Below are 27,174 nucleotides of genomic sequence, written 5' to 3'. Positions count from 1 at the left end.
GCAAGCGTCTGGCCAACCCGACAACCTGTTGCTGCCGACACTCCGCCGCGCCGTGCTCCTGGCCGCAGTGCCGTCGCGTGCCAGGGGAGGGCCCCCTCCTTCTGCCCTGGGGCACCATGAGGTGCAACGCGATGCTCCATTGCACCATGGAATAGGCCCAGTCCCAGTCCTACTCTCATGATTGCACCCTCGATTTTCTTCGGCAATTGGCGTTCTTTGGGTGTCGTGCTCGCGACGTTCTCTGCGACAGCTGCGCTAGCGGACGGCCAGCGTGTCCGGGAAAGTGCTCAAGGACGAGTGCCGCGCTGTCGCGCTGCCACACCTGAAGGAGCCGCTTCGAGGACGTCATGGAGTGTCGGTTGGCCGACTGTGTTGGGGGAGGGGGTGCGGCGCAGAGGCCGAGGCCGGGCCGCGGCCCAAGGCGTGCCGGTGTGGATGTTTACACCGCGCTTCGCTCGCTTCGCTCGGACCGGGGCCTCCCACACTCCCACGGCCGGTGCTGGGCAAGGCGCCAAGACCGCGCCGCACCGCGCAGCACCGCGCCACGCCCAAGGCACGCAGAAGGCGGCCGCCGCGCCCCGCCCGCCCCTGCCCAGTGGACCAAGCGGGCAGGGCAGGCGCAGGCAGTCGTAGCGCAGACACCTCAGGGACACGACGGCAACCACGTCGACTACTTGACCCTCTGAAGCAACCCAACCAGCACCATGGTGTACGAGTCAGACTTCTACACGACCCGCCGGCCCTACTCCCGGCCCACCCCGACCATCTCCTCGTACTCCGTGACGGTGAGTACGACTGTGTGTGCGACTGTGCGTGCGGCTTGCGGCTTGCGGCGCCGTGGTGCCTCGGCTGCCCTGGATGCCGTGGGCGGGAAGGCCTCGGGCTTCCGCGGGCCTGCAGACTGACTCCGCGACCCGCTCCCGTCGGTCTATCTCTCTCGCACCGGCACGGGGCGGCACGGAGCGCGCCGTGGGTGCGAGAGAGAGAGAGAGAGACCTCCCACTCGGAATCAGTCTGCTGGCTCGTCCGAGTGCCCGCTCCCTCCGGACCTCCGGACCCTGCCCACGGCCCACGGCGAACTAACACTGCGGCACCGCCACGGCACCGCCACGGCACCGCCCGGACCGGACCGGACTCCCGCACTGGGGATTGTGTTTGCCCGAACGCTCCAACGGACCGGTGTAGGCGGCGGTCCTGTCTGGGCGAATCCATGGCATCTCATCATCATGAACCACCCCACTCCACAGGCAGTCCGCGCGACACGAGTTTCCGGGTCTGGTCTTAGCGGGTCTTACCTCCCCTCCCCGCTCGGCGGGTACCGCGGCGCAGCGCTCGCACCGCAGCGCGCGGCTCAGAACGCTTTCGAGGCCCGAAAGGGCGGGGCGGAAACTGCTCGGCGGAGAGCTCGGCGCGCCTCGCCGCTTCGCTGCTCTTCCTCATTATTCCCGCTGACATTGGCTGACATTGGCGTCGCGGCGCTCCGACAGCGCCGACAGCGCCGGCAGTGTGCATACGTGAGGACGCCGCCGTGCGCGGCCTTGCCGGGCCTCGCCGGGCCTCGCCGGGCCTCGCCAGGCCTTGCCGCCGGTTGCTGTCTGCTGGCCTCGGAGACGCGGCGTCTCCCCGAATGACAGGGAGGGAACCGCAAGCAACAGGGCCGGGGGTACGCCAGCAGCAAGCGCACTGATTCCGCGAGTCATTTTCGTCGCTCTGTCTCCCTTGTCCCTGTCCTCGGCGCCCGATGAGTGCGAGAGAGACAGAGCTAAGTCAGTCTGCCGGGAGCGCGCTAATCGCCACACAGGCACCTCGGATGGATACCCACCCCCTCTCTTTCACCCCCACCCTCCCCGCTCCGCAGCCAAAGTGGAGGGGGTTGGCCGAGCAGGCCGAGGCAGGCCGTGCAAGCACATCTGTCCCGTCAAACCATGACCCAGTCATTCAAACTGCTTGTCAGCAGTTAAAAGGGCTTGTTTACCAACACACACACATACTCTCTCGCTCTCTCTCTCTCTCTCTCTCTCTCTCTCTCTCTCTCTCTCCCTCACACACACACACACACACACACACGCACGCACGCGCGCGCGCGCGCTCGCACGCACTCACACTCTCTCACACACGCACACACTCTACCCATCCCGTCCGTGTGCACTACTCGGCGCCCATCGACCGTCCACGCTGGGGGTCGTCTTTTCTTTCCCTCGAAATGAGTTTCCTTTTTTCCCTTTCATGCGCTCGAATCGCTGGGGGCTGGGCGTCGCGTGGCGTCGCCTGGCGTCGCTTTGCGCGGCGGGGCGGCGGGGCGGCGGGGCGGCGGGGCGGCGGGGCGGCGGGGCGGCGGCGGCGGCGGCGGGGCGGCGGGCGGCGGGCGGGCATTCCTCACCCGCGCCGCCCGTCCCATAAAGTTTGCCGGTTGCGATCGCTTCTCGAAATAACTCGCCAGTCTCGGCACCGGACGGCGTGGGCCGGGGCGGGCCGGGCCGCGGCAAGGGGGGGGTGGCTTGTGTCCTATCAATGGCGCACAGAGGCGATGCCCGGTCCATTACTGAGAGTGGGAGTGCACCCGTGGAGTAGAAGCCGGTACAATCCCCTGCAAACATGAAAAGGTCCCCCGCCGCGCCCCGCCGCGCCCCGCCGCGCCGCGGTCGGGGTGGCCCGCCTTGCCAGATCGTCGTGCAGCGGAGCAGCAGAGCAAAGGCAAGAGGCATCCGGGGTTGCGGCTTTACAAGGCGCCCCGTGTTGCGCTATGCTGCTACGCTGTCAAAGCGGGCCCTCGGGAGCCCCGGCCCCGGCCACCCTCCATTCCAAACAGCGCGACGCGCGTTGCACTGCGGGGCTGCGGGGCCATTGGCAGCGGGACGTGACAATGCCGTGGCCAGGCAGCCATCCAAAAGTGTTGTAAAGACGACGCCGGGCCGAAGCAGCGCCGTCAGCGCCGTCAGCGCCGAGCCGAGGTGGGATTGAGACACTCGGAGGCGCGAAGGCGAAGGCGAAGGCGAAGGCGAAGGTGGCGCTCGAAATAGACCTTTTTGTGTATTCAGAATTCACACGGTGCGCGTGCGTCGGTCCAGCCCTTTGGTGCCGCGCGGGGCGCCGTCCCTCTCGGCCGCTGCGGAACGCGAACCCATCCATTGGTGCGAGAGAGACGAAAGCACTGTCCGTCCGGCCGAATCTGAACGCGTCTCGAGCTCCAGAGTCGCTAATCAGGACTCAAACCACGCGTGTGATCCAACCAATGGCTTCCTCGTTCGAAGAGCAATCCATTGGTGGTGTCACTTGATCGGTTCGAGTCCCATTTAGCGACTCTGCAGCTCAAGACGCGTCCGGGATTTTGACGGCCTTGGCGGCCTTGGCGGCCTTGGCCCGCTGCGGAGCGCCCGGCGCGTAGGCAACCGGGACGGGAGGCCGCACCGGTGCGCGGCGGCCGGCCTATGCCTGCCGCGTAAGGCTGAAGACGCGCTCCGGACACTGACAGCGTGCAGGCCGTGCAGGCCGTGTGGCAGTGGCTCGAGCGACTCACCGCCACTCCAGTCATGTTTCGTCCAACGTCCTGCAACCGAACGACTCTTTGCCCGTCGCTTGTCGCCGCGCTTGTCGCGACGGCGGAACACGGCAGGATGCAGGACAGCGGATAATGGCACGTCACCGCGCGTCAAGCGGCGCCGAGCCATGTCGGGATGGAACTCGCCGACTGGGGCCGGCGGGCCTCGACTGCAATCAAGTGTCTCGCCAGTCCGCCTCTCTCGCACTCCTACTGGACGCCCCGCTAGTGCGAGAGAGGCAGAACAAACAACGCTCTCCGAACGAGCAATCCATTGATGGGGTCACACGTTCGGTTCGAGCGCCATGTAGCGACTCTGGAGCTCAAAACGCGTCCTCGATTTTGACCGCCTCCACCGGTCTTCTGGCCCGCTGCGTCGCGCCGCGTGGAGGCAGGCTTCGGCTATCGGGATCGGTCGGGGTGGAGGGGTCATCTTCCCGGCGGGCACGGCGGGCACAGACACAGTGGGCAGCGGGAACAGGCGGGCCAACTTAAAACTGGGAGAGCGCAGTCTGGAGCTGTGTACTGGCACTGCCAGTGCCGTGTACACGTCGGCTAAGTTTAGACCCGTCCTCAGCGCCGCCACGCCCCACTCGGCCACTCGGCCGCGCTGGCTTGCGACTGGCCGGCCGGCCTGTCCTGGCTGACGGGGTAGGGGGAGGGCGGTGCGGTGTCAGTGTGAGGCCCGTAAGAGTTATGAATACATCAGGTCACGGCCGTCTGGACGATGCAGGCGTGCAGGCGGCATCGGAGTTTAGTCGTGCTGCCGTGAGGCCGTCTACCAACGAGGCGACCAACGTGACCTGACCTGAATAGCCGCCGTCGGCGTGGCCCTGGCACGGCCCTGGCACGGCCATGGCGTGGCAGGCACGAACAAAAAATAACAAACAAAAAAAAGTGGCCGCCGGGTCGCCGCGACGACGCACGTCGACCGCTGTCATGCACGATCGGTCCTCTCCGCCGTGGGGCTGGGGTGCCAACAGGGGGAGGGGGCGGCTTTGCGTGTGTGATCGGCAGGGACCTGTTGCATTCACGCTGCGCAGGGCTGCGTGGGCTGCGCGGGCTACGCGGGGCCCGGCGCGGCCTCAAGATGTTCAAATCCACGCGCAGCAAGGCTTGGGGAATGACCCCGACGACACGTGCCACCGCAGAGGGTCAGTCCGAATGTCGAAACTACTCGCTTCTCGTCGAAATTTTCGACCTGTGGTGGTCACTTTGAAATCAAAATGACAGCATTATGGGGCTATTCAAGTCTGGAAAGGGGGCGACCCAGGGCCTCGCGCTGCAGCCAGTGGCGTGCACAGAAATGTTGAGAACGGGACGGGTGTCAAACGATGCTTATTTTCGCCCACCTTCAGGCAAAATGCCCACTGGCAAAACTAGAGCGTAGAATGATTACCCTGTTTTCGAGCGCAAACCAGTTTACGCTTCAAATCAGGCGTCATAAGGCGCATGCGCCAAGATTCCCCCTATCTCAATGTGTGGGGAAAGATCTAGCAAGTCCATGCTTCATTTCGAGACTAACCTCTTCAAGCGTAACTTTACGCTTGACTCAAGTATAGTGACGCTTCAGTTCTTCCAGTGTGCGGCGATTCGCCTCGCCTCCGTGCGCCTGCCTAATGCATGCTCGCCATTGGCTTGGCCAGTGGCTCAGGCGACGCGGGCGGACGCGGCTGTAACCAGGGAGACACACGGCGATGTGCCGATACACACAGTCCTGGGCCATCAACGCCAATCCAGGCCGATAGGCCGATCGAAAGAAATGCATCTTTAAGTAGCAGCTCGCCCACTTATCCATTCACGGAGCGAAAAAGGCCAGCCCGAAAGGAGGCATGCCTGCACGGCCTGCACGCGACCGGGGAAGCACAAGGGGAAGACTGTCCGAAATTCCTCCTGGGCCCGACACTCGGCGCTCGTGGGAAATGTTGGGGGAGGAAGAAATGGAGGGGGGGGGGGATGACAGCTCTTGCATGCCTGCACTCGACTGGCTTGCACTGTGTTGCGTGTGTAGTCGGTGTCCACCCCCACCCCCAGCATTCCATGCCGGGCTGTGCACTGCACTGGACTGCGGTGCAGCGGTTCGCGGGGAGGGGGGGGGGCACGTCCACCCCCACGGCTGCTGGGGATGAGGATGGCACCCATAGCGTCGTCTCGTCGAGCACCGTCGCTTGGAGGGGCCGGGACTGAAAAGGGGGGGGGGGGAGGGAGCTAATCGCACTCCATTAGATTAATTACCGCGAACCTCAGCATCCCGGGAAAACAGCCGAAGCCACCACTGCCGTTCTTCTGGCTGGTAATCAAATGATTTTTTTTTTTGTTTTTTTTTAAAGATAGTAAGAACATTTTGAGGTGGGCGAATTAACGCGAGAACGCCGCGGCCCCGCTTGTCGCTCCAGTCCCACGAGGCCACGCCGAGTGCGCCACGCCGAGTGCGCCACGGCCAGGCACCGCCAGGTCCCCAAATCCACTTCCTCATTTCATTACGGCCATTTTCTCATTTCCGTCAAGGAGCAAACGGCAAGGTGAAGGTGAAGGTCGGAGTTCGCGTTGTGGCCTTGTCGCCAACAGGGCAACAGGTTCAATAGAAACTTGCTTGCGGTCCGTGCGGCATTCAGCGCTCTGGAGTAGATATGGCAGCCATCGCGAGGGCTTTCAGAAAGCTCAGCCAATTAAGTTTCACTTGCCGCGGCAGTCACCGCGGCGGCCCCCCCCCCAACCGTGTTCGGTTTCCTCCGCCCCCTCCCCTCCACCGCAAGGGGCGTCCAAATTTAGCCGCGACTCGAGAAGCAAACCGAGTCACTGCGTCGGGCCGAGGCGGGACACTTTTGACCGGCCGCCTCAACAGCGCGGTGCGGCGGGGGACGCGACTCGGGGTTTGTTCGGGAAGAGAAAGTCGGGGAAGACGAGAAAGACGAGGCTCCTCGAGGAGACTGCAAATACTGGCCGCGAGTCGCACGCGCGCCGCAGTCCGGAGCTCAAGACTCAAGGAGGCCCGAAATAGCTAAAACAATCCCAAGCCAGCGAGAAAGCTGGGAGCGGCTGGTCCGCCTCCAGGATGCTGGCGGGGATGAAGTGCAACCGCGCGTGCGTCGCTTGGAGGACAGCGCTCAGGGAGGGGCGGGCCCGGAGGCGGGTTGAGGGGGGGGGGAGGCCATGTAGGAAAAGTTGCCTGCATCCGGGGGCGAGGATTTTGCCCCCAGCAACTTGTCTGAACCACCATGGCTGTGATTGACATCGACTTGGCCTGCTCGGGCCTGGGCGTGCCCTGGCTCGTGTCGCCGCAGTGACGTCGCACCTACGCTGTAAATCACTCTGGGGGGGCGATTTCGTCAGTCTGCGGGAAAGTTTTGAAGCCCGCCGGTGAAGCTTGGGTGCTATGGGGTCGTCTCTCTCTCTCTCTCTCTCTCTCTCTCTCTCTCTCTCTCTCTCTCTCTCTCTCTCTCTCTCTCACACACACACACTCCAGGCTCCCTTCCGAGACACAATCGCAGCGCATGACCTGTCGCACTAAATGCAGTGGCGTGGCGGGCCGGGACAGCCCGGGACACGGACACGCCGTCGGGGACACTGACAATGGCTAGCTCGAGCTGGCTTATCTTTGGCGCTGTGGCGCTGGCTCCCGGGCCTCGGCCTCCCTCGCTGGCCGAGAGGGGCCGCGGGGCCGCGGGGCCGCGGGGCCGCCACCATCCCTCGGGCATCTGCCTTGAACTTGGCCCGGTCCATGCCGTCCCAAACGATGCCCCTGGCTGCCCCTGGTGGCCCCCGGCTGCCCCCGGCTGCCCCCGGCTGCCCCCGGCTGCCCCCGGCTGCTCATCGCACACCTGCCCTGCGAGCCAGCCCGCGGCCACGAGCCCCAAGCCGCAAGCCCCTACCCGTCCGTCCGTCCGCCCGGACCATCCGGCCTGTTCCTTGCGCTGCCGGCTGGCTCCGGGACAGCGCTGTCTTTGTCGCTCCGCAACGGCAATGCGTGCGAGAGGGACAGAAAGCTGAGTTCGGAATCGGCCTGCAGCCCGCCGCTCGGGCGTCAGGTAAGGGCGGCACAGGGCGAAGTGGCCACTCCGCCGCCAGGCCCTGCAGAGGCACGGCACGGCACGGCACGGCCCGGTACGGCCTTTCGCAAAGGACGTGCTTCGGCGGGGTCAAAAAGTCGCTGATGGTCTCGCTCGCACGGAAGTGCGCTTTTGGCCGCCGGAGTCGCTTTCGGCGGGACTCGCGAGCAAGCCGACAGGGCAACTCGGCCTCGGCGTGCCTCTCTGGCGGGCCTGGGCGGGAGGAGGATGCCACGCCAACTGCTGCAAGGGGCTTATTGCCGAAGGCTTTCGCACTGAGCCGAGCGATAGGGGAGCCGTGACACAGAGCCCCGGGGCGGCAGCTCGTCTGCCTGTGTGTGCCTCGGTACCTGCGCGCAGTTTTGCGGCACACCGCAGCTCGGCGGCTCTGCAGCTCGGTGCCGCACTCGCTGCTTGTCTGCACAGTGCCGTGTCAGCCCCGCTCGGCTTGCCGCTCGGCTTGCCGCTCGGCCCCGACGTCGCGTACCTGCAGGCTGATCCCTCACAGCGTTCCGTCCCTGTCTCCCTCGCACCACCACGAGTGCGCGAGTGCGAGGGAGACGGCGTGACGCGGCGTGACGACAGCACTTCGGTGTGTTCGCAGAGGCGCGAGGTGAACTGGGCCCTGACGCCAGACGTGCCGCGCCCCAGCCAGGTGCCGCCCCCCGTGACCGTGTTCGGCCGCCGCGCCGCGCCGCCCGCCTCGGGGCTATCCGGCGTCAACCCGCACCTCTATCGCGCCCCCGCGCGGGGCCACCACCGCTACGCCTTCAACCAGTTCGCCAGCGGCTACTAGCACCACAGCACCACACCGGGGCCACGGCCACGGCCCCCACAAGCCGCAGCATCTTTCGCATTTAACTTCTGTCGTGTTACAAAACAAAATGCTTCTTATTTTTGTACGGAAAGGAAAGAAGACGCCGCTGGCTCCAACGTCGCTTTCATGTCCCCTTGTCCTCGTCGCGGCGCGTGCATGCATGCTTCCGAGGTCTCAATAAAATGACGATGCCTCGAACGACGATGTGTTTCTGCCTGACTGGAACCCAGCCAGCGCGCACACCCGCTCCCACACTGTCAGACACGCCGACGCCGAAAATAGTGCACAAAACAGCAACAGAGGCAAGGAAAAAGGCTTTCCTCGCCGGGCGCAGCTTCCGAAAAGATAACACACGCAAAGACTTCGCAGCGCAGACGCAGCCTGCGGCGCGGGGCCCACGCCGAGGAGGCTGGCAAGGCTGCGCGCTGCCGGCCGATCGGGACGAAGGTCAGCTTTATGAAAATTCCTGCGAGGTGGTTAATACTACAACGGGGCATTATGGCATCCCGGGAATGTGTCCCCGACACATTCCACTTGGCTGCCCGAGGTTGGGGTGGGGGAGGCCAACGTCCAGAAGGGACGCTGAAATCGGGCGGGCGGGGCGTCGGCGGCCCGGCCCGGGCCGTCTGTCACTCCGAGATTGCCAAGAAAAGGCCGCGATAGTCTGACGTGCTGGCAGCAGCCCGGCAGCCCGGCGGCAGCCCAGCGGCAGGGCCCGGCCGGCCGCGCAGGAAATGAGCTCCAGGGAGGAGGGGGAGGGTTAAGGTGCGGCGCCGTGCGGCGCGCACTGTTAAAAACCTCATTTCCAGCGCGATGCACCGCCGAAGATTGACGTGACGAGAATGGCAATTCGAAGGGCAGCGTGCTGGGGCGCCCTTCTCCCTCGCGACAGTCCGTGCGGGGCCAATCAGGCGGCGCTGCGACGCGCGGCCCTCGGCGTCGGTGTCCTCGGCGTCGGTAGCCTCGGCGTCGGTGACCTCGGAGTCGTAGTGGCCTCGGCGTCGGTGGCCTCGGCGTCGTAGTGGCCTCGGCGTCGTAGTGGCCTCGGCGTCGGTGTCCTCGGCGTCGGTAGCCTCGGCGTCGGTGGCCTCGGAGTCGTAGTGGCCTCGGCGTCGTAGTGGCCTCGGCGTCGTAGTGGCCTCGGCGTCGGTGGCCTCGGCGTCGAGGTGTCTTCGGCGTCGGTGGCCCCGATCCGGCTTATGGCCATGGACTGCCTTCCGTAAAGCGATTCGAGCCCCTGTGCAGGCAGTGCTTGTCCCTGCCCGTCGCCTCGTTTGGCTCGGGCGGCTCTCGATGCTCACCGCGCTACCGCCCCCGCGCTCCCGGCCTCTTTGCCCTCTTCCACCGATTCGCACAATCAGGCCATCGCGGGATAATGAGGGAGGATCAGACCTGGAAACTCGTTTAGGCGCGCTTTAGACTGCAGCGTCGCGATGCATCGCCAGGCCGCCAGGTACGTGCGGTGCCGCTCTCTTCTCCGCTCTCTTGCATGACCAAGCAATCCAACAGCTCCATTTTCCAGCCTTATTTGCTGACGTGTGACTTCCCTTCTCACTTTTTTTGCCTGCCACCTTGTCGTGCTGTTTCTGAGCCCCCGTGAAAGAAAGTCTCCAGCGCCTCCTGCGCTTCCAGCGTCGATAGGGTGCCGAATCGATGGTTGCTGGCCTGGCCTGCTGGCCTGCATGTGTGGCACGCCATCAGGTTCGCCATTAGGCCCGCATCGTGCATGGTGGGCGGGGCGCGGTGAATTATTTTGGTGCGTTGAGCTATGAGCATGGCGATGCATGGAGCGGTGACTGTGGTGACTACCATGACTGCGAAACCCCCCGCGAGCTCACTCAGTCCCTTCTGGATGGAACTGTTGGATTTCACAGCTTGTTTTTCTTTTTATGTATCCTTAGAGAGTTTGTCTCATCTTCTTCCAGGACTTTGAAACTTCCTCTTTTTCTATTCTTTCCTGTAATAATGAAAAAAAAGGAATACCTCCTGTGATCAGGTGGTGGACGTCCTCTCGGGCCTGACTAGCATAGCTGTGTCACACAGCAATGCTTTTCCGTAACCACGTAGGCAAAAAAAAAATAATTAAAAAAATTAAAAGTCGAAATGGAAAAAGTTTAGTCTTGTCCAGTTGCTAGACTGTCTGATAAATCCAACAACTCCTGTCAATGAGGGACTGGTGGGGAGAAACACGACATAACCATCAAGGTTGATTCTGCTGAACGATCATTGTGTTAAGATCCTTTTTGCTTAGTGTGTCTCTTCACATTATTTGCTGCTCGGGTCATTGTTTTCTTCAGTGATTTGATTGTTACATTGCACTTATTGTCATTACAGCAGGAGCTGTTGGATTTAATAGCTCAAGGCAACTTTCTTCTTCTAAATCGACTTACTCGAAATAGAGCTTTAAAAACTTTGCGCACTTTAATATAAACTTAATTCACAATATTGAAACGTCGTTGTCTGAGATTCTCGACGAAATAATTTAAATTAACAACAGCCTTCGTTCATTTCTTAAAATACTTTTAAATGAAGCTACTCGTCTTGCACTGTCATGTTCGTTCCTTTCAAGTTAAAAAAACGAGAAATGTGGCTTGGGCGCAAAGTTGAGCTCTAGTTTGGCTGGTTCGCTGTTCGCAGACGCCCCGCCACTACGTGGTTACGGACAGGCCCGACAGGAGCCGCCGGGCCGACGAGCAGTACAGCTACTCGTACTCGTCGGAGGAGTCCACGTCGCGCTCGGACAGGCCCGGCGCCGTCCCCACCAGGTCCTACACGTCGTCCTCGGAGCGCGTGCAGCGCTCGGCCGGCTCGGGCCCGGGCGGCTACTCCTCCAGCACGGAGCGCACCAGCCGCTCCGAAGGCGGCCCCGGCGGCTACCACTCCTCGTACTCGTCCACCGCCTCCGGCTCCCTCCCCGGCGGCACTCGCTACCGCCACTTCTCCTACCGCGTCTAGACGCGCCCCGACCCACACCCTGACCCGCACCCCGACCCACACCCCGACCCGCACCCCGACCCACACCCCGACCCGCACCCCGACCCGCACTGCGAGCAGGACATGCCGGCCACAGCGGCACCACTCTCTCCAGGCGCCCACCGCCCCGGTGTCTTGCGTCCAAAGAGGTCAAAAGTGGCGTCGTGTTGGCCGCCGTGTTCTGCTCGCGGAGGAATTCTTGGTGGTTTCGAAGAAGAGATGGTCTCGGTTCAAAACTGTCTAGTCTCATTCAAGCACCACGGCGCTTGACTCTCGAGCAAGTAGTTTTGGATTGATTTCTGGCTCTCTTAGAAAACCCAGGTTTCTGTGAGTCTCTATTACTACTATTATTATTTATCTCGTTTACAATTCAACGCCACACACACACACGTACACACTATTTTGTTCAATTTTCTTCTCGCGAAGTAAAATAAAAATGTCTGCGAAAAATTCGTTTCACCTGAAACGTTTAACAATCCACCGCAAAAATGCGGTGCCGGCCATCTTGAAGCTGAGAAATTGGCGAATCTCAAATGCCCCGCTCGCCCCGGTGGCACAGTTCTATTTTTAGTTGACCCAGACGCGCCTCGAGGCGAGAAATCACGCCACCCCTTCCAAACTACCCACACGTCCTCTTAGAGGGTATTTTTGTTTGCATTTTCGATAGAGTAGAAAGGCAAATCATGCCGATAAATGCGTGTTTTTACAATGTTTATTTTATATATCGCACTTTTTTTGTACATATGTTTGACAAAATGTGAGGCATTTAATAACCACTTCGCGTACCTATATATACTCGTGTTTTTTACGCTTTTAACAATGCGCGCGCGCTCTCAAGCACATTGTAGAGTTAGGATTAATGAACTAAGAATATCGACAATATATCAACTCATCAAACTTGAGCGGTGATCTTAATGTTTAATCATTATCCCCAATCATCACACCAAATCCTTCATCTAGAGCGCCTTTTCTCGCATCCTTTCGTCCCGCCCTTCTTGCATCATTTTTCATTCATTCATGCAATCTATTCGTTCATGAAGTCATTCATTCATGCACTCTTTCATCCGTCACCGCCCCAGCACCGCCCCAGCATCCCCTACCCCAACCCTTACCCGCCTCCACGGGGCCCGTCGGCGGAGCGGAGGGCGAGACCTCCGGATTCGGAGGTATGAAAACGTTTAAACAGAAAAACCTGTGTATTTTGAGCCTAATCCTGATAACTTTGCTGTCACGACTAACTTATTACAGACCCTCCTCCCGAAAACTTTTCCGCAAACCACGTGTGTTGTATGTTTTAACCGTTTGCTCAGGCTAACGATTCTGCTGAAACCAAGCACAGTTGCCAAAAGGGCCTTGTTGTACCGCTTGCAGCACTGACAAACTAGGATTTGGAAATTTTTTCCCCGAAAGCTTTGGGAAGGCGTGCCTCCGTTTCATGGTGTAGAATCTTCGCATTGGAGCAAAACCCTATGGCTGCTGCGCGCACTCCGTAACTTACGAAGTCAAATTAATTGAAAGTTACCAACAAACTGACGTATTTTTTCTGTAATTCGAACGATTTTTACAGCCTTCCTTCGAAAGCAATTAAGTGTCCGGCGAGAGGTTGTCTTCCAGGAGGCGGTTTCCGTCCAATCGCGTGGCTTCGTTCGGCGCAACATTTAACGAACCAATCAATTAATAACGAAGGCAGCCTCTTGGGGGGTGCTCGTGCCGGCCATGGTCCTGTCTTCCTTGTTGTTCGCGCGCCCGCGTCAGGCAGCGAGATTAACACGGCCAAATTAATCCGCAACGAGTCGTTTTGCGGCTCGTTTAACGTCAGCCCCTTTGCCGTTTGCTCGTTCTGCCTGGGTCGCGGCCCTCGCCTCTTCGCCTCTAACTGGCTGCTTTTGTGTTCCATGCCTTGCCGCCGTCGCTTTGCCGCGAAGACCGACCGAGAAACGACAAAGGTGAGGCCAGCTTTGCATGCATTCAACTCGCAGGCCAATAAGCGAGGTATAAATAACCTCGCGTCGAGAGTCGCGAGTCTAGAGGGCGCAGGCGCGCCGAAAGACCGATCCCCGTTGGCGGCGCTGTTGCTGCTGTGGCGTTCGCGTCGACTGCGAACCGCTTTGGAGAGACACGGTTTCCTTTCAGGTCGTCGCCCAGCGAGTCGCCCAGCGAGGCGCCGCCTTGAGTGTTCTCTTTGATCCAGGGTGGGTCGCGCTCGCAGCCCTGGCGGCCCCTGTCCGCACTGCCCGCCAGCGACTCGTCCGACTCCGAGTCCGAGGTGGTGAACCTGGCCGACCTGGCCGACCCCTACGGCCCCTACGGCCGCTTCGCCAAGTACATCAAGACGGCCGAGCAGAGGGAGAGCCTGCCCCCGCCCACCAAGTCCTACGAGGCGCGCAGGTCGCTGTCGCACCGCGACGCCCCGGACGGCGACACTTCCGACTCGGACGTCCCCGTGGCGCCGCGGAGGCCGCCGGTGTTGCTGGAGCTGGACGAGGACAGCGGGGACGAGGACGGTTTCTACGAGACCAAGTACTCCAAGATGCTGCGGGAGTGCCGGCCGGCCGTGCGCCAGGGCCCGCGGAGGCCGCCTGCCAGCTCGGACGACGACGAGGACGACGACGTCCTCCGCTTCAGCGGCCGGTCGCCGGCGAACGGCCGCCGCCACTCGGACGGCTTGGCGGGCTGGCGCACCTTGCGGCCCCGCGAGGCGGACGGGCTGACGCCCACCCTCAGCGGCCTCGACCTCAGCGGCATCGAGGACCCGCACGGCCTGCACGAACCTCGCGGCAAACGTGCGCAGCGCGCGCCGCGCGCCCGCCAGTCCGCCTGCAAGCTCAGCGACAGCGAGGACGACACCGTGCACCCCGACCTGGAGAAGTACCGGCCGGCGAGGAGGCCTCCCGGCCGCCATGCCGCCCAGGACTCGGTGCACGACGAGGGCGCCGTCGAGAAGGGCAGTGAATCCAGCTGGGTGCCGTCGAAGGTGCGCGACCACCAAGCCGACGCAGACGCTCGGTCCAGGGAGACGAGGGAGACGGCCAGCGGGGCGTCGTCGGCGTCGCGCGCCGCCAAGTGGCGGAGGGACGACTACGAGGAAGTGGCGCCGGCGTCCTACCTGGGCAGGCGCAGGGCGAGTGGCTCTGACACGGTGTCCATGGCCTCGTCCGCGCGGACGCCCAGCGCCTCCCTCAAGAGCACGCTAGAGACCAAGTCGGTGTCGTCCGCGGCGCCGTCGCTCCAGGACCGCGGCCAGAGTCAGGGCCAGGGCTCGCCCAGACGGCGCTACGGCAAGGAGTCCTGGGCCAGCTCCACCGACGCCATCCTGGACGCCCAGCCCAGCTGCTCCTCGCGCAGCAGCCGCAGCCTGGCCTGGCCGTCGGACTCGGGCTCCGGGGCGGGCCGTCGGCGGGCCGTCGGCACTGCCCAGGACGAGCAAGTGGCGCAAGCGATGCAAGCTGGCTCCTCCAGGGGACACCGCCCGCCCCCCGACGTGGAGGCCCCCGATGGCGAGCCTCCCAAGTACGCGTACCGCACGCGACGGCCTCGCCAGCAAGACAGGCCCGCCAGCGCGACCAGCACCGCCAGCTTGGCCGCCAGCGCCGCGCAGGGCCGAGGCGTGCGAGTCGTCCGAGGCCGGCCGGCCACGTCCCCGGAAGTCGGCCTTGGCCGCAGGCGGACTGCTGGCGCGGCGACCGCCACCGAGCCGCCCTCCACCAAGCTGCCCTCCACCAAGCTGCCCTCCAAGCTGTCCGCCGCCAAACTGTCCGAAGCCGAGGCGGAAGCCGAGGTACTCGATGGCCAGGACCAGCCCCACCCCTGCCCGCACCGGCGTGACGTAGCGTGACTAAGCGTGACCCCCACCACACTCGACCACTGCGACGGCCCGACCTGCAATCCCCCACTTATTTTGTGCTGTGGAAACTACTGATTTTGTTTTGCTCCATCTCCCACCCTTGTTTTGCTGTTTTGATTTTCATGAGTCGATTTTTCTCTCCAGGCTCCCCGAGACCCCTGCGAAGCACCCTGGCACCTCTACCTGATCTGGAACGGAGCGGGAAGGGAAGGGACAAACTGGCAGACTTTTTCGTGCAAAACTTTGTCTATGAGAAAAGTTTAAATTTTCTCTGGGTTTTATCAGTTTTCGTTTCATCGTGAGGTTTAAAATGTTGCAAACCTGCTGTGGGCTCACAGAACGGGAAATTCCGGTTCGTTGGGTCGGAGCCTCGGAACCCCCAAGGAATAGAGATGCACAGCAACGAGGAAGTCTGCCAGACCCTTCCCCTCCCCCGCCGCGCCCCTTGCGGCCTTGCACCCTGCCCGCCGTGCCGCTGTGACGGACCTGACTAACAGTGCGCGTCCCTGCCCGCCCGGCGCACAGGCCCAGCCCCTCCGCAACAACCTGCCCTTCGTGGCGCACAAGAGGCTGACGGCGCCACAGGCCCCGCCGCCGCGGTCCAAGGTGCGCAGCTCGGTGCTCATGGCCGAGATCGACAGGATCAACCACCGGGTGAGGCCCCACCCCGCGTACGTCCCCACCGAGGACTGGCTCAACTCAGCCTGCTCCGTGGTAAGCCGGGTGTCGAAGTCTTGGTGGTTGCGCGCGGGAAGGACAAGACAGTTGTGGATGTGGTCGCCTCTCACGCTTTTCGAGTGGCGCTGCGGTCGGCCCAAGTCAGGGACGGCGACGACGACGACGGCCGGGGCCATGGCCGGGGCCGGCACCGCGAACGCCTCGTCGGCGGAGCCCCAGCTTGTCGTTGGCCGCGTCGCAGCGTGGGGTCACGCACCACGTGACTCCCTCGCCGCGCTCGCGACCTCTCCACTCGGGAGACGCCGAGACAAGCTGGCGGTTGGCAGTCACGTGGAGGGCGAGGCGCTGTCGGGACGTCCCTTCCCGGCCCTTCCTTTTCTGGCCGCCTGCCTCGGTGCCCCTCTGTGACTGCTGATTTGAAATGCTGAGCATGAGGTGTCTGTTCCGGCATGCCGCCCCGTGTGCCCTCGTGCCCCGTGCCTCGCTTCGTGTCGCCGAGCCGCGCCTGCCCCGCCGGCGCCTCTTCGGGGACTCGCGGTGCCTAGTCGGATCTCCCCGATCGGCGTCGGCAGCGCGGCGCCGTGCTCGCTGCGCTAACGCAGCGCCGTGACCCTGACCGCGGCGGGCCGCCCAGCCAGTGGCGTAGCGTGGCGTAGCGTGTGTCGTCCTGAAGGCTTGTTTCTGCCGCTCTTTTTGCCTTCTCAAGGCGAAAAGCACTGCAGGTTGGCCACCCTTCACGCGCCTCGTCCTCGCTACGCCCCGCGCCAACCCCTGCCGCTTGGTGTGCGCCAGGACGGCCAGTGTGGCCAGTGTGGCCAGTAGCCGGCCAGGCCGAGACCGGAAACATCGCGCCAGTCGCGCGAGCTTCTCTGTCGTTGGCTTGTTCATGGGCTTTCTGTACTGCACTTGGTATTTTCGTGTCCAAGGCGGCCTTTCTTTGTCGCTCTTTTCTTTCTTGCAGAGCTCTTTTCAAAAACGGTGCTATCGCTGCCGCGTCGTGAGAACGCCGCCCGGCGAGCGCTGCGACCGCACTCACTGAACACCAAAGTCCATAATTCTATTTCTTGTTAGTTTCTGGCGGTCGACAATTGAGTTCCCACCGCTGCGTGTTTGAAAATTGGCGGGACAGAAAGCCCGGGAGTTTTCCGCGTGCAGTCGAGTGCAGTCGAGTGCAGTTTCCCGGAGATAGCCGGCCTAGGCGGCCTAGCGCTCTCAGCCCGAGTCCGGTCAATAAACTCAATTACGCGCCGCAGTTCCTGAGTGCAGCAAACAAACGCTCGCCGCCCGGCCTGCCATCGGCCCGGCCTGTCTGCGACTGGCTGCGGGCCCAGCGGGGCGAGCACTGCTTCAAATTGAGTTGCCCGCAGCCCGCGCCACAGTCGGCCGGAAGATTGGTGGGGGCGGTCAAAATATCGGACGTGTTTTGAGCTCCAGAGTCGCTAAATGAGACTCGAACCGAACGTGTGACCCCACCAATGGATTGCTCTATGAACGAGGAATCCATGGTGGGGTCACTCGTTCGGTTCGAGTCCTGTTTAACGGCTCTGGAGCTCAAAGCGCGTCTAGAGTTTTGGCCGCCTCCATTGGTCTTCTGACCCACTGTGCGCCCTGGCCACCACGCCTTGGCCACCCCTTCTTGGCCACCCCGTCTTGGCCGCCCCGCCCTGGCCGCCCCGCCCTGGCCACCCCGTCTTGGCCGCCTTGCCCGGCCGCCCCGCCCTGGCGCACCCCATGCGGCTGGTCGGACTGAGGATGCCCTCCCACCGCTTGTCGCTTGGCGCCGCTTGGCGCTTGCAGTGCCGAGTGCGGCCTGTAGACTTCCCGCCGCCAAACCCAGAGCGGTACGCTGTAGCAGCACGCTGTAGCGGCCTGCACCCACACCCGGCTGGGCCCTTCCTAACAGACGTGTGCTTTCCAGCGAGCTAACGCTTCAGTAGCATTAGACTGTGTGAGACTGAGTTCCGAGGAGTGGAAGGAATTGGAAGGAATGAAGGTATAGAGGCGCCTTGCCTTCACATTCGCAGCGAGACGTTGCGCATGACGTTTCCAGGGTGAATAGAGGGCCAGAAAAAAAGTGTCTGCAGGTGCGAAAGGAGCAAAGCAAAAAAGGGAAAAGCCCTTCTGAACGAGGCGGCGGCGACGGGCGTCGCCCCCGCCCCAGCGCCGCCCCAGCGCCGCCAGTGCCTCCGAGTGCCTCCATTTGCCCATTTCTGCGAGTTTCTTACCCGGCGGCTGGTGGCTATGTGTCTCGTAGTACCAACTCATGAGAAAGCTGAACTACCGCGTGGACCCCTCCGAAACGCCCGAGCCCCCGGCCAGGATCCCGTCCCAGTACAACGAGGTCGTGCCGGAGCAGTCCGCGTACTGGAGGTTGCGCACCCGCGTCCGGAAGGGGGAGCTGCCCCTGACCGCCCTCGCAGTAAGTATGCGCACGCGGAGCACGCGGAACGCACGCGGAACGCACGCCAGCGCCAGCACGCACAGGGACAGAGAAACGAACCAACAACCCCCCGGGAGAAACACCAGAAATGAAAAAAAATGCCGAGGATGAATTCAATTTGAAATTGAATTTTGAATTCTATTATCCTATGCATCTCTAGCCTTTTGCGAGATACAATTTCAAAAATCGTAAAAATTAAAAATATCAAGTTAAAGCAAGCTTTGACAATCCCGTCCCATTTTTTAACTAATCCATCAATATCTCTCGAATGTGATTAGGCCAACTGATGAGAGGGGGTCCACTTAAGCGTCTGTCTGCAACGTGGGCGACGTGGGTGTGGGGGTTCCGTTCGAAGCGAGGCGAGGCGCGGCGAGACGCCTTTGCCGCGCCGCCCATGGTGCTGCGTGTCGCGAAATAATTTCATTAGGTGTCTCTGGGGCCTTTATCTGGCGAGGATCCTTCGGGACGGAGATGCCGGTGGCGACGACAAGGCTCATCCTGCGGGGGGCGGGGGATGGCTGTCTGGCTGTCAGTCTGGCTGTCTGTCTGTCTGCGCCGAGACTGCGCGTCTCGCGGCGCGCTACAGGGATAACGAGGAAGAACGCTTCGGCGCGCAGCCGACTGCGCAATGCAGCAATCAGATCAGGCCGTGACGACGCGGCGCCATTCTCCAGTCCAAGGGCAAGGCACGGCAAGGCGTGGCAAGGCCGTATTGCACGCCAATTTGCAGCAATGGTAAACATGTTGTTGTCATTTTGACATTGTTTTGACAACAAGCCGTCAGCGCGCAACTCGCCTCGCCCTGTCGGGAGAATGGAACTGTCACACGCAGAAACGGTTGGTGGCATCGTTATGCTCTGACTGGCTTGGTTCGATTCCACCGACCATTTCTGACTGCAGTCTGGTACAGTGTGCCCCCCCCCCCCCGGTGAAACCGTACACAAACTCTACTTTAATTTTTGGCATGATGTGCGAAATAAGAGCTATTTTCTGTGACGAACTTTGGCGATAAAATACCTTTCCTCACGCCATCTGACTTTGGGCATGTTTTCTATCGGCATGGACCGTTTAGGAATGAGATAATTTACGTCACTAAAATTTCGTTATATTTGGACTTTGTGCAACATGTTTCCAATAGTACGTACATTTAAAAGATGCTAAAATTTCAGAATTTTCAAACGAATCGCGTAATGTTAAAAATACATAGTGTCGGTGTTCTGTTGAGGGAGTAAAGCGTCGTCACGTAACAGGATTTTGATTCCATTGTTTCTCTGGTTGTCGTAGACTTACGACATTTTTCGCCTGCAGATGGCAGTCAGCGATCTGGTACGTTGATCAGAGGTCCTTGATCTTGGTGTTTCACGTCCTTCTCGGTACTCACTGTTTGTACAAACCATTTGGCACGGGAGCGTTAAAGCACAAACGGACGGTGGAGTGGCGTTTCTCTTTCGGAGTGCTCTTCTTCGGTTAGGCGCTGGATTTCGAGAGCTTGCTATCCTTTCTTCCGCAGGTCTGATGACACGTAAATGCAGTCAGAGTTGTTTCTTTAAATCAAACCCTAGCTGGATAAGTGACAAACCAGGAAGAAGGGTATCGTGAGCATGATGGAGCTGAAACCTAAAAACGTCCTCCTCTAAATCATTCGGCAGTTCGATACAATGACGGAGTACGCTTGCACCGTGTCTCTTTGATGTGTCACAGAATGTGTTCCATTCTCCCGTGTGCGTTGTCATGTTGCAACTCCCGAAGGCCGCGCTGGGACCCCACGCCGCAAGTTTCGTTCCGAGAGTGTGTGTGTGTGCACTGCCCTTTTCGGACCTTGGTGAGAAAACGCGCATGCTGCATCTTTCGCTTTTGCTGCCCGTGTGCCCCGACCTTACTTCTTTGTGGCAAGTTTGCGTTGGTGTGAGTGTGTGTGGCCTGGAGGAGGCAGTGTGTTTTGCTTCTTCCCTACTTCTTGTTGCTGAGGGGTGGAACGGGGTGCCCGCTGCACCGCGCTGGGCACAAGTCTCTCTCGCGGCCGGGTTTTGCATGTTGGGACAAAGGACGGCAGAGCCCCCAACTCGCAACGCTTCCGCATGTCCGAAACGGCCGACATGGCCGACTAACTTCCACCACGGTCCGGCCACAACTGTCCGGCCCGACTCGCAGCGCCACCTGAATGGTTTCCGTTTGGTGGCACCGTGCCGCCTGCCGCCTACCGCCTCCACAGCAGTTCCGTGTTGCAGGTGCACCCGTACCCACAGTTCGGCCCCGCCAAACTGATGCGGTACTCGGTTCTGCCCCTCAGCTACAAGATGAGAAACCTGGAAAGCGCCGTTCCGGAACGGTTTGCTCCGGCACCGTTTGTACCGTACTATGATATCCTGGATAACTATCAACCTCTGGAGAGGTTCCGGCATGAGTACGCAGACGTGAGTCCAGCCACCCTTGCACGTCCCGCCACGCCACTCAAAGTTTGTTGACGATTCACTCCCCACGGCCAAGGCATGCTAAAAGGAAAACAACAAACGTTGGGTGAAGCACAGACAACACTGCGGCCACACTGCTCAAGGCACTGTCTACTCGCTGGGCTCAATGACACTCTTGCTTGACAGAACTTCGACGACGAGACCCGCTCCATCCGCGCGCAGACCGCCGCCCTGCTCAAGAGGGTGCACTCCCCCATCCCGCGCTCCAGGGGCCCCCTGCACGCCGTCCTGCCCACGCCCAGGTCAGTGCGGCCCTCCAAGGCCAAGGTCGAACAGACAAACAAACAAACAAACCAGTGCCTCCACGCGCCCCTTTGCTGCGTGACGTCACGGCATCTGCGTCAGTCACACGGTGACGCCGCACCGAATGACATTTGAGATTTGAGGTTACCGCGCAGCGGGGCGCAGCGATTCTGACAATCGTTTCTTCGCTCCGTCTCTCTCACTCTCATGGGGCGACCCGTGAGGGTGCGAGAGAGACGTGCGGACGGGCGACCGACGTTCGCGATTATTCCCGGAAATCGCCGGCAAATTGCGTCCAGCCACGCCACGCCACTCCCACGGCCAGCGGGAGGCGCGTCATCGACGAAAAGCATAAAAACAACAAGAAAGAGACAGAAGCAAAATAAAATAGTGAGAGAGCTTGCGCAAAGGCTCTTTGCGTCGGGATTTATTTTATTTTCCGTATCCACGGGCGTCGCCACGCGCTTGGCCGAGCCTCCAGCGTGGTCCAGCATGGTCCAGCGTGGTCCAGTATGGTCCACCATGATGGTCCTGCACGGTCCACCATGGTCCATGATGGTCCAGCGTGGTCCAGCGTGGTCCGGCGTGGTCCAGCGTGGTCCATCATGGTCCAGCCACCCCAAAGCCCCAACGGAAGTATAAAGGGACGTGTTCAGTGGGCCGGACAGTCCGGCCAGCGTTCGGCCGCATTATCAGCCAGTCCGACTGGCCGAACGGCCAGGCAGGCTCGGTGGGACGGCCAGCGTCACCTGTTACCGCAAGTTGCTGGCGAACCTGCTCCCACGGACGGACGGACGGACGGACGGGTGACGAGTGGGCGGTGCCGAAACCAGTGCGCATTTCTCTCCGAGGCGAGGCGAGGCGAAGCGAGGCGAGTGCCCGGGAGCGACACTCACGGTGAATCCAAGTCAAATACGGACCAAACGGACGGCAGCGAACGCTGTTTGCGTAGGATGTAATAGCAGTCGCCTGCCTGCCCGCCTGCCTGCGGGCCGTGGTAAGGACGGCAGTCGACGGCAGTGCACTGTGGCGTGGCGTGGCCAGCCTTCGTTCCGGTTTGCAGTGGCCCGGCCCGGCCCGCCTGCATAATGTGGTCCAGCGCTGGCTGGAGTTGGCGAGCCCCGCCCCGCCCCGCCCCGGTAGCACTCAGGCTGCACAGACAGAGCCGCCGATATTGATATTCTTCCTCTCTGTAGGATGGAGGCGTGGCTAGCGAGATCAGCGTGGACTCTCTCACTCATCCCCTCCCCCACCCCCTCTCTCCAATCAAAATCTCTTGCGGTGCTCCGCCCGGGCAAACTGCAGCCGGTAATGAGCCTCTCTTGTCCAGCTCCCTGATGGAGACGGCCGTCCCCCACCGCCACACCTCGGACTACTACATCGAGGGCCTGCTGGCGCCCATCAACAAGGTGCAGCGTGACGTCGCCTCAAGGTCCTTCTACGTCGAACACCCCCGGCCCTACATCGGTAAGCGCGAGCCGCGCGAGCGGAGCGACCAGCGGCAAAGCAGCGCCAAAGCCTTAAGGCCACGCCGGGATAACACCGCTAAGCCGAGAGTGGCGAAAGTCCACGCTTGCAATGCGGAAGGCGTGGACAGCCTCCGCAAGGTGCAGAGTTTGCAGTCCCCACACTTCAAGCGTGGAGCGTTCTCTGCGATCGCACCATGCCAAGATATATGGGCTCTGTGAGCTACTGTATGCAAATCAAGTATGGAGACTGCAAACTCCACACGCCAAGAGAATAATTTTGCACGAGGAAATGTGGAGTTCTCCAGACTTGATTTGGATGGGCAGTTCAAGAGGAGGATCGGGGGGGGGGGACTTGTCTGTATACAGGGGCAAAGTGCGACTTGTTGCCTACCCTGGGGGAGGGGCACCACCGGGCACCACCCACCCCCTGGATCCGCGCCTGCGCAAAGAACCACGGAACCAGGAACAACTTGACGCCCGTCGCTGTTTTTCTCACAGGCAAGGGCAACTTGGCCTGCGTGAGCTTCGCGGGCGGCAAGTCGTACGCCAAGCGCCGGGGCCACTACGACGTGCCCGAGGACCACCACAACGTCCAGGACGACATCGCCACCCTGTCCTACTACAACCGCGCCAGGGCCGTCGCCAACGGCCAGGAGCCCGGCCCCGAGCCTGCAGGTGCGTCACTGTAACTGTCGTCACTGGCGTCGTCACTCGCGCCGTCACTCGCGTCGTCACTCGCGTCGTCACTCGCGTCGTCACTGGCTTCGTCACTGGCGTCGTCACTGGCGTCGTCACTGGCGTCGTCACTGGCGTCGTCACTGGCTTCGTCACTGGCGTCGTCACTGGCTTCGTCACTGGCTTCGTCACTGGCGTCGTCACTCGTGTCGTCACTGGCGGGCGCTGAAGCGCCTGTGGATCCGAGGCTAGGCAGCGCGGCGGCAGCGGTGCACGCCGTGTTGCCTAGCGCGCAGGCGACCTCGTCCCCTACCATTACCATTAAGGGCTAGACCACTTATGATCGTATGCCATTTCGGGCCCGACACATGCCCCCCTAACCGGCCCATGTTTTCTTTCCGTTGCAGCGGCCAGCACCAGGAAGTCGCGGCCTTACAGATCAACCACAGACTCGGTGAGTATCCCTCTCAACAGGGAAAAGCGCTCGAAACGCCTCACTGTCGGCTGCTTTGTTTGAGAGACTTGTTTCTCTTTGCGGTGTTGGTAGACCGTCACAGGTTGCGCCTCGTACTACGCACTTTTGACGCGGTTGGCGCACCTTGCTGTGGCTGAAAACGCGGGAGTGCGCCTCTAGAGATTACTGTGTCGTGACTTATGGAGGAGTTGCTGCCTTTCCTAGAAAGGTCCCCGTGCTGCGCAGTTCCTGGATGGTGACGTTACTTCGTGCCTTTCCAAGGGGCGGATTTAACAGTCACCGTGCCAAGTTTTGGCATGAATTTTTTCTCACAAAACGCATTGGGCATCAATCAGCAGTGTAAAGTCACGCCGGGAAACGGCGTATAACTCACTTACTTTGTCGTGCCGTTTTTTGCGGGACTCACATGTCAAGCTATAATTTGGCCTTGTACAGTGGGGGCCAACACGCATTACAGCATCATAGAGACGAGAGCTGACCGACCGGCTGGACGTCCACCGGGTTAGTGCGTGCGTTCGATTTGCCTTGCTGGACTCTATGTGCCTACCGTGTGCAGGACGCCTTGGACTGCCTGGACGACGCCGAGTCGACCATCATCTCCGAGGACGGCGAGGAGCCTTGAGGGTGCGAACAAACTGCATCTAGACTGCTGCTTGCACTGTGTCCTACTGTTGTCCCAGTGTGCCCGGCTGTGGCCGGCTGTGTCCGACTGTTTCTGTCCGCATGACGAGCATGTCCTTGGCAGCCTTGTCCAGGTCGGCGCTGCTCCGCGCGTGCCGGCCACTTCGTGCCACTTCGTGTCCCTCTCTGCCACCCACTGAGCCGCCACCATGGCCAGCACCCGCTCACTTCCTGTGTGCTTCCAGGCCCCCGCCCCCAAGGCAGACGCCGCCCCCGCCGCCCCCGCGCCCCGCCCCGCCGCCGAGCCCATCCGAACAGCCTCCGTGAAGGAAGAGCCGGCAGCCGAGGCCGCCGCCGAGGCTGAGCTCGCCGCCGAGACCCAGGCCGTGCCAGTGACCAACGGCGTGTCCGCGGAGGAGGACGAGGCCGCCAAGCTGGCCGCCGAGGAGGCCGAGCTGGAGAGGCAACTAGAGGCCGAGCTCCGCGCCGAGGCCGAGGCCAAGGAAGCGAAGAAGGCCAAAAAGGCCGCGGCCAAGAAGGCCAAGGACGACGAGGAAGCGAAGAAGGCCGCCGAGGAGGCCGAGGCCAAGAGGCAAGCCGAGGAGGCCGCCGTAAAGAAGGCCGAGGAGGAGGCTGCGGCTGCAGCGGCGGCGGCGGCAGCAGAGGCAGCGGCGGCGGCGGAGGCAGCGGCGGCAGCAGCAGCCGAGGCCGAGGCAGCAGCGGCGGCAGAGGCCGCCCGCAAGGCCGCCGAGGAGGAGGCCGAGATCGAGCGACAAGTGGCAGCCGAGCTAGAGGCGGAGGCCAAGAAGGCCGCCGAAGAGGCCCTGGCGGCTGCCGCAGCGGAGCCCGCGGAAGAAGTAAGCAACGAGGAGACGACCGAGGCCGAGGCTGAGGCTGAGGCCGAGGCCGCGCCGGAGGCTGAGGCCGACGCTGAACCCGAAGTGGCCGCCGCCGAGGAGGCGGAACCCGAACCCGAACCCACCCCCGAACCCGCAGATGAGCCCGAACCCGAGCCCGAACCCGAAGTGGCCGCGGCGGAAGCCGAGCCCGAGACTGCAGCTTCTCCCGAGCCAGAGGCCATCGCAGAAGACCCCGTCGTGGAGGAACCAGAGTCCGAGGCCGTGGAGGCCGAGGAGGCCAAGTCAGACGAGGACGCCGGCTGGCCTCTGGACGAGGAGTGAAGCTGCACGGGCTCGGCCACCAGCCTCGGCCACTCAAGCGCTACGACTCCGCCCTGAGGGCCGAAGCTACCTGCCTCAATGGAACGCACCTTGAGGCTGTCTAGCTCGTTCTCAGGGATGATGTCATCTGTGTTTGTCCTCTTGATGTTTTGTTACGATACCTGAATCGGATCACCTCAACCCTGTGATCGATTCCGGTAAGAGCTGTTGTGATCGTCCGGCGGCTTTCTCACCATTTTACCTTTACATTACACGCCCCATATGCACTTAATGTCATTCTCATGTCTTACAAGCGCCCCCTGTTTAGGTGCGTTAGTCGCGTAGGTCTGATCGCAGAACGCCAATCATAGGACTGACTGTTTTGTCGTTGAGGAATAGGACGCACAGTGTGTAACCCAGTTCATGTACTCTGCACAAAATATACAAATAAATCGCGATAAATACCTAAAATGTCGTTGTTGTTACGGCAAATGTGATTTTTGACTGCCATGTCTAAATTTTTTTATTTTGATTTTTGTTTTTGCGAACAAAAACATTTTTGTTGTTTTCTTTGTGAGCGCCGGAATCGGTGCTCGCTGTTGGGCTTGTAGAGCAACGAGAAAATGTAGATCCATTTTCAAGTCCAGAAAAGAGGACAAAAAACTCTTGCTCTACAATCCCAGCGCCTATCTTAACTTTCAGAATTTTTTGATGTCAGATTACGGTAAGTCTCGGCGTACGTGGTGCATGTGCAATCTTTCTATTCCTCCGTGCACTCTATCGTGTACTGTATATATGTCTCATTTTCTTAGACTGACGCGCAGAGTGAACAAATGTAAATACTTTTTTCCGTGTGTTCGGAATTTTTGTGACGCGAACACGTTTAGTGTAGACGTTTGCAACCTTTCCAATTTTACGTTTGTGTGGTAACAAAACCAGTCGGAACCTCTTTTGCTTCATTTCATGGTCCATATGTACATATACCCCCTCTTCCATCTTTTCGCTTTCTGTGTCTCAGTGGATCTAGTTTCGATGTTTAAAAAGGAGACTCCCATCCACAATTTCTCCTCCTGGTAGTGAAAATAACAAACACCACAGTTGTATTCCTACAGCCGCAGCCGTTTCCATTGTGCAAAAAAAAACGGGGACTCTATTCGCTTTGTAAACACAGCTTCGAGTATATTAATATACTTTTGTGTGAATTATCATATGCCTTATCTTATTGATGTGCTTTGAAACAATTAATCTGTTCTTCTTTGAGAAATCTACGTCTTTCGTAAGTCCTCTAATGTATCAAAAAGATAAGGCTTATCCATTTTTTACGATATGTAATTGTTTTTTCGGTATGTAATTATCTGATGAAAGGCCTAACTGAAACCTCTTTCATTTTCAGGCCAAGTAGGAAAAAAATCCCCGAACCGTGTCAGCTTGAAATCACATTTAGGTAAAGTCCTTTCAGTATGTGGTAACTAACAAAACGTGTTTTATCAAAGAGCATAATGGTGGAAACGATTGGTGCTGTTCCTGTGCTTTGCTTATTTCCGTGCAACTTGAAAATGCATGTGGCCAGAGAAGATAATCTAGTCAGAAGTTCCTGTTTTTAAAGTGAAGAGGAAAACTCGCAGCGAAGTAGTGAATTCATCCTATTTTTCTAAGCTGGCTGCTCTGCTGTAGAGCAGCAGCCCTGCTGTGGTCACAGAATGCAAGGGCCAAGCGGCAAA

At 60.5% G+C, this 27,174-nt stretch overlaps 1 protein-coding gene across 1 annotated transcript; it reads left to right on the top strand.

Annotated features, from left to right (window-relative positions):
- Positions 1 to 575: 575 nt before the first annotated feature.
- LOC117651199 (uncharacterized protein CG45076-like) lies at positions 576 to 25,474 on the top strand. Its single transcript, XM_034395011.1, has 11 exons — positions 576 to 785; positions 13,303 to 13,323; positions 15,747 to 15,935; positions 18,154 to 18,318; positions 19,624 to 19,665; positions 20,937 to 21,052; positions 22,384 to 22,520; positions 23,021 to 23,197; positions 23,605 to 23,651; positions 24,539 to 24,943; positions 25,037 to 25,474. The coding sequence occupies exons 1-11, from the start codon at positions 705 to 707 to the stop codon at positions 25,472 to 25,474; spliced, it is 1,818 nt and encodes a 605-aa protein (XP_034250902.1). The 5' UTR covers positions 576 to 704.
- Positions 25,475 to 27,174: the final 1,700 nt, after the last annotated feature.

Source organism: Thrips palmi, unplaced genomic scaffold (genome assembly GCF_012932325.1).
Source record: "Thrips palmi isolate BJ-2018 unplaced genomic scaffold, TpBJ-2018v1 HiC_scaffold_5, whole genome shotgun sequence".
Taxonomy (NCBI): Eukaryota; Metazoa; Arthropoda; class Insecta; order Thysanoptera; family Thripidae; genus Thrips; species Thrips palmi.
This window is presented reverse-complemented; position numbering and strand designations above follow the sequence as displayed.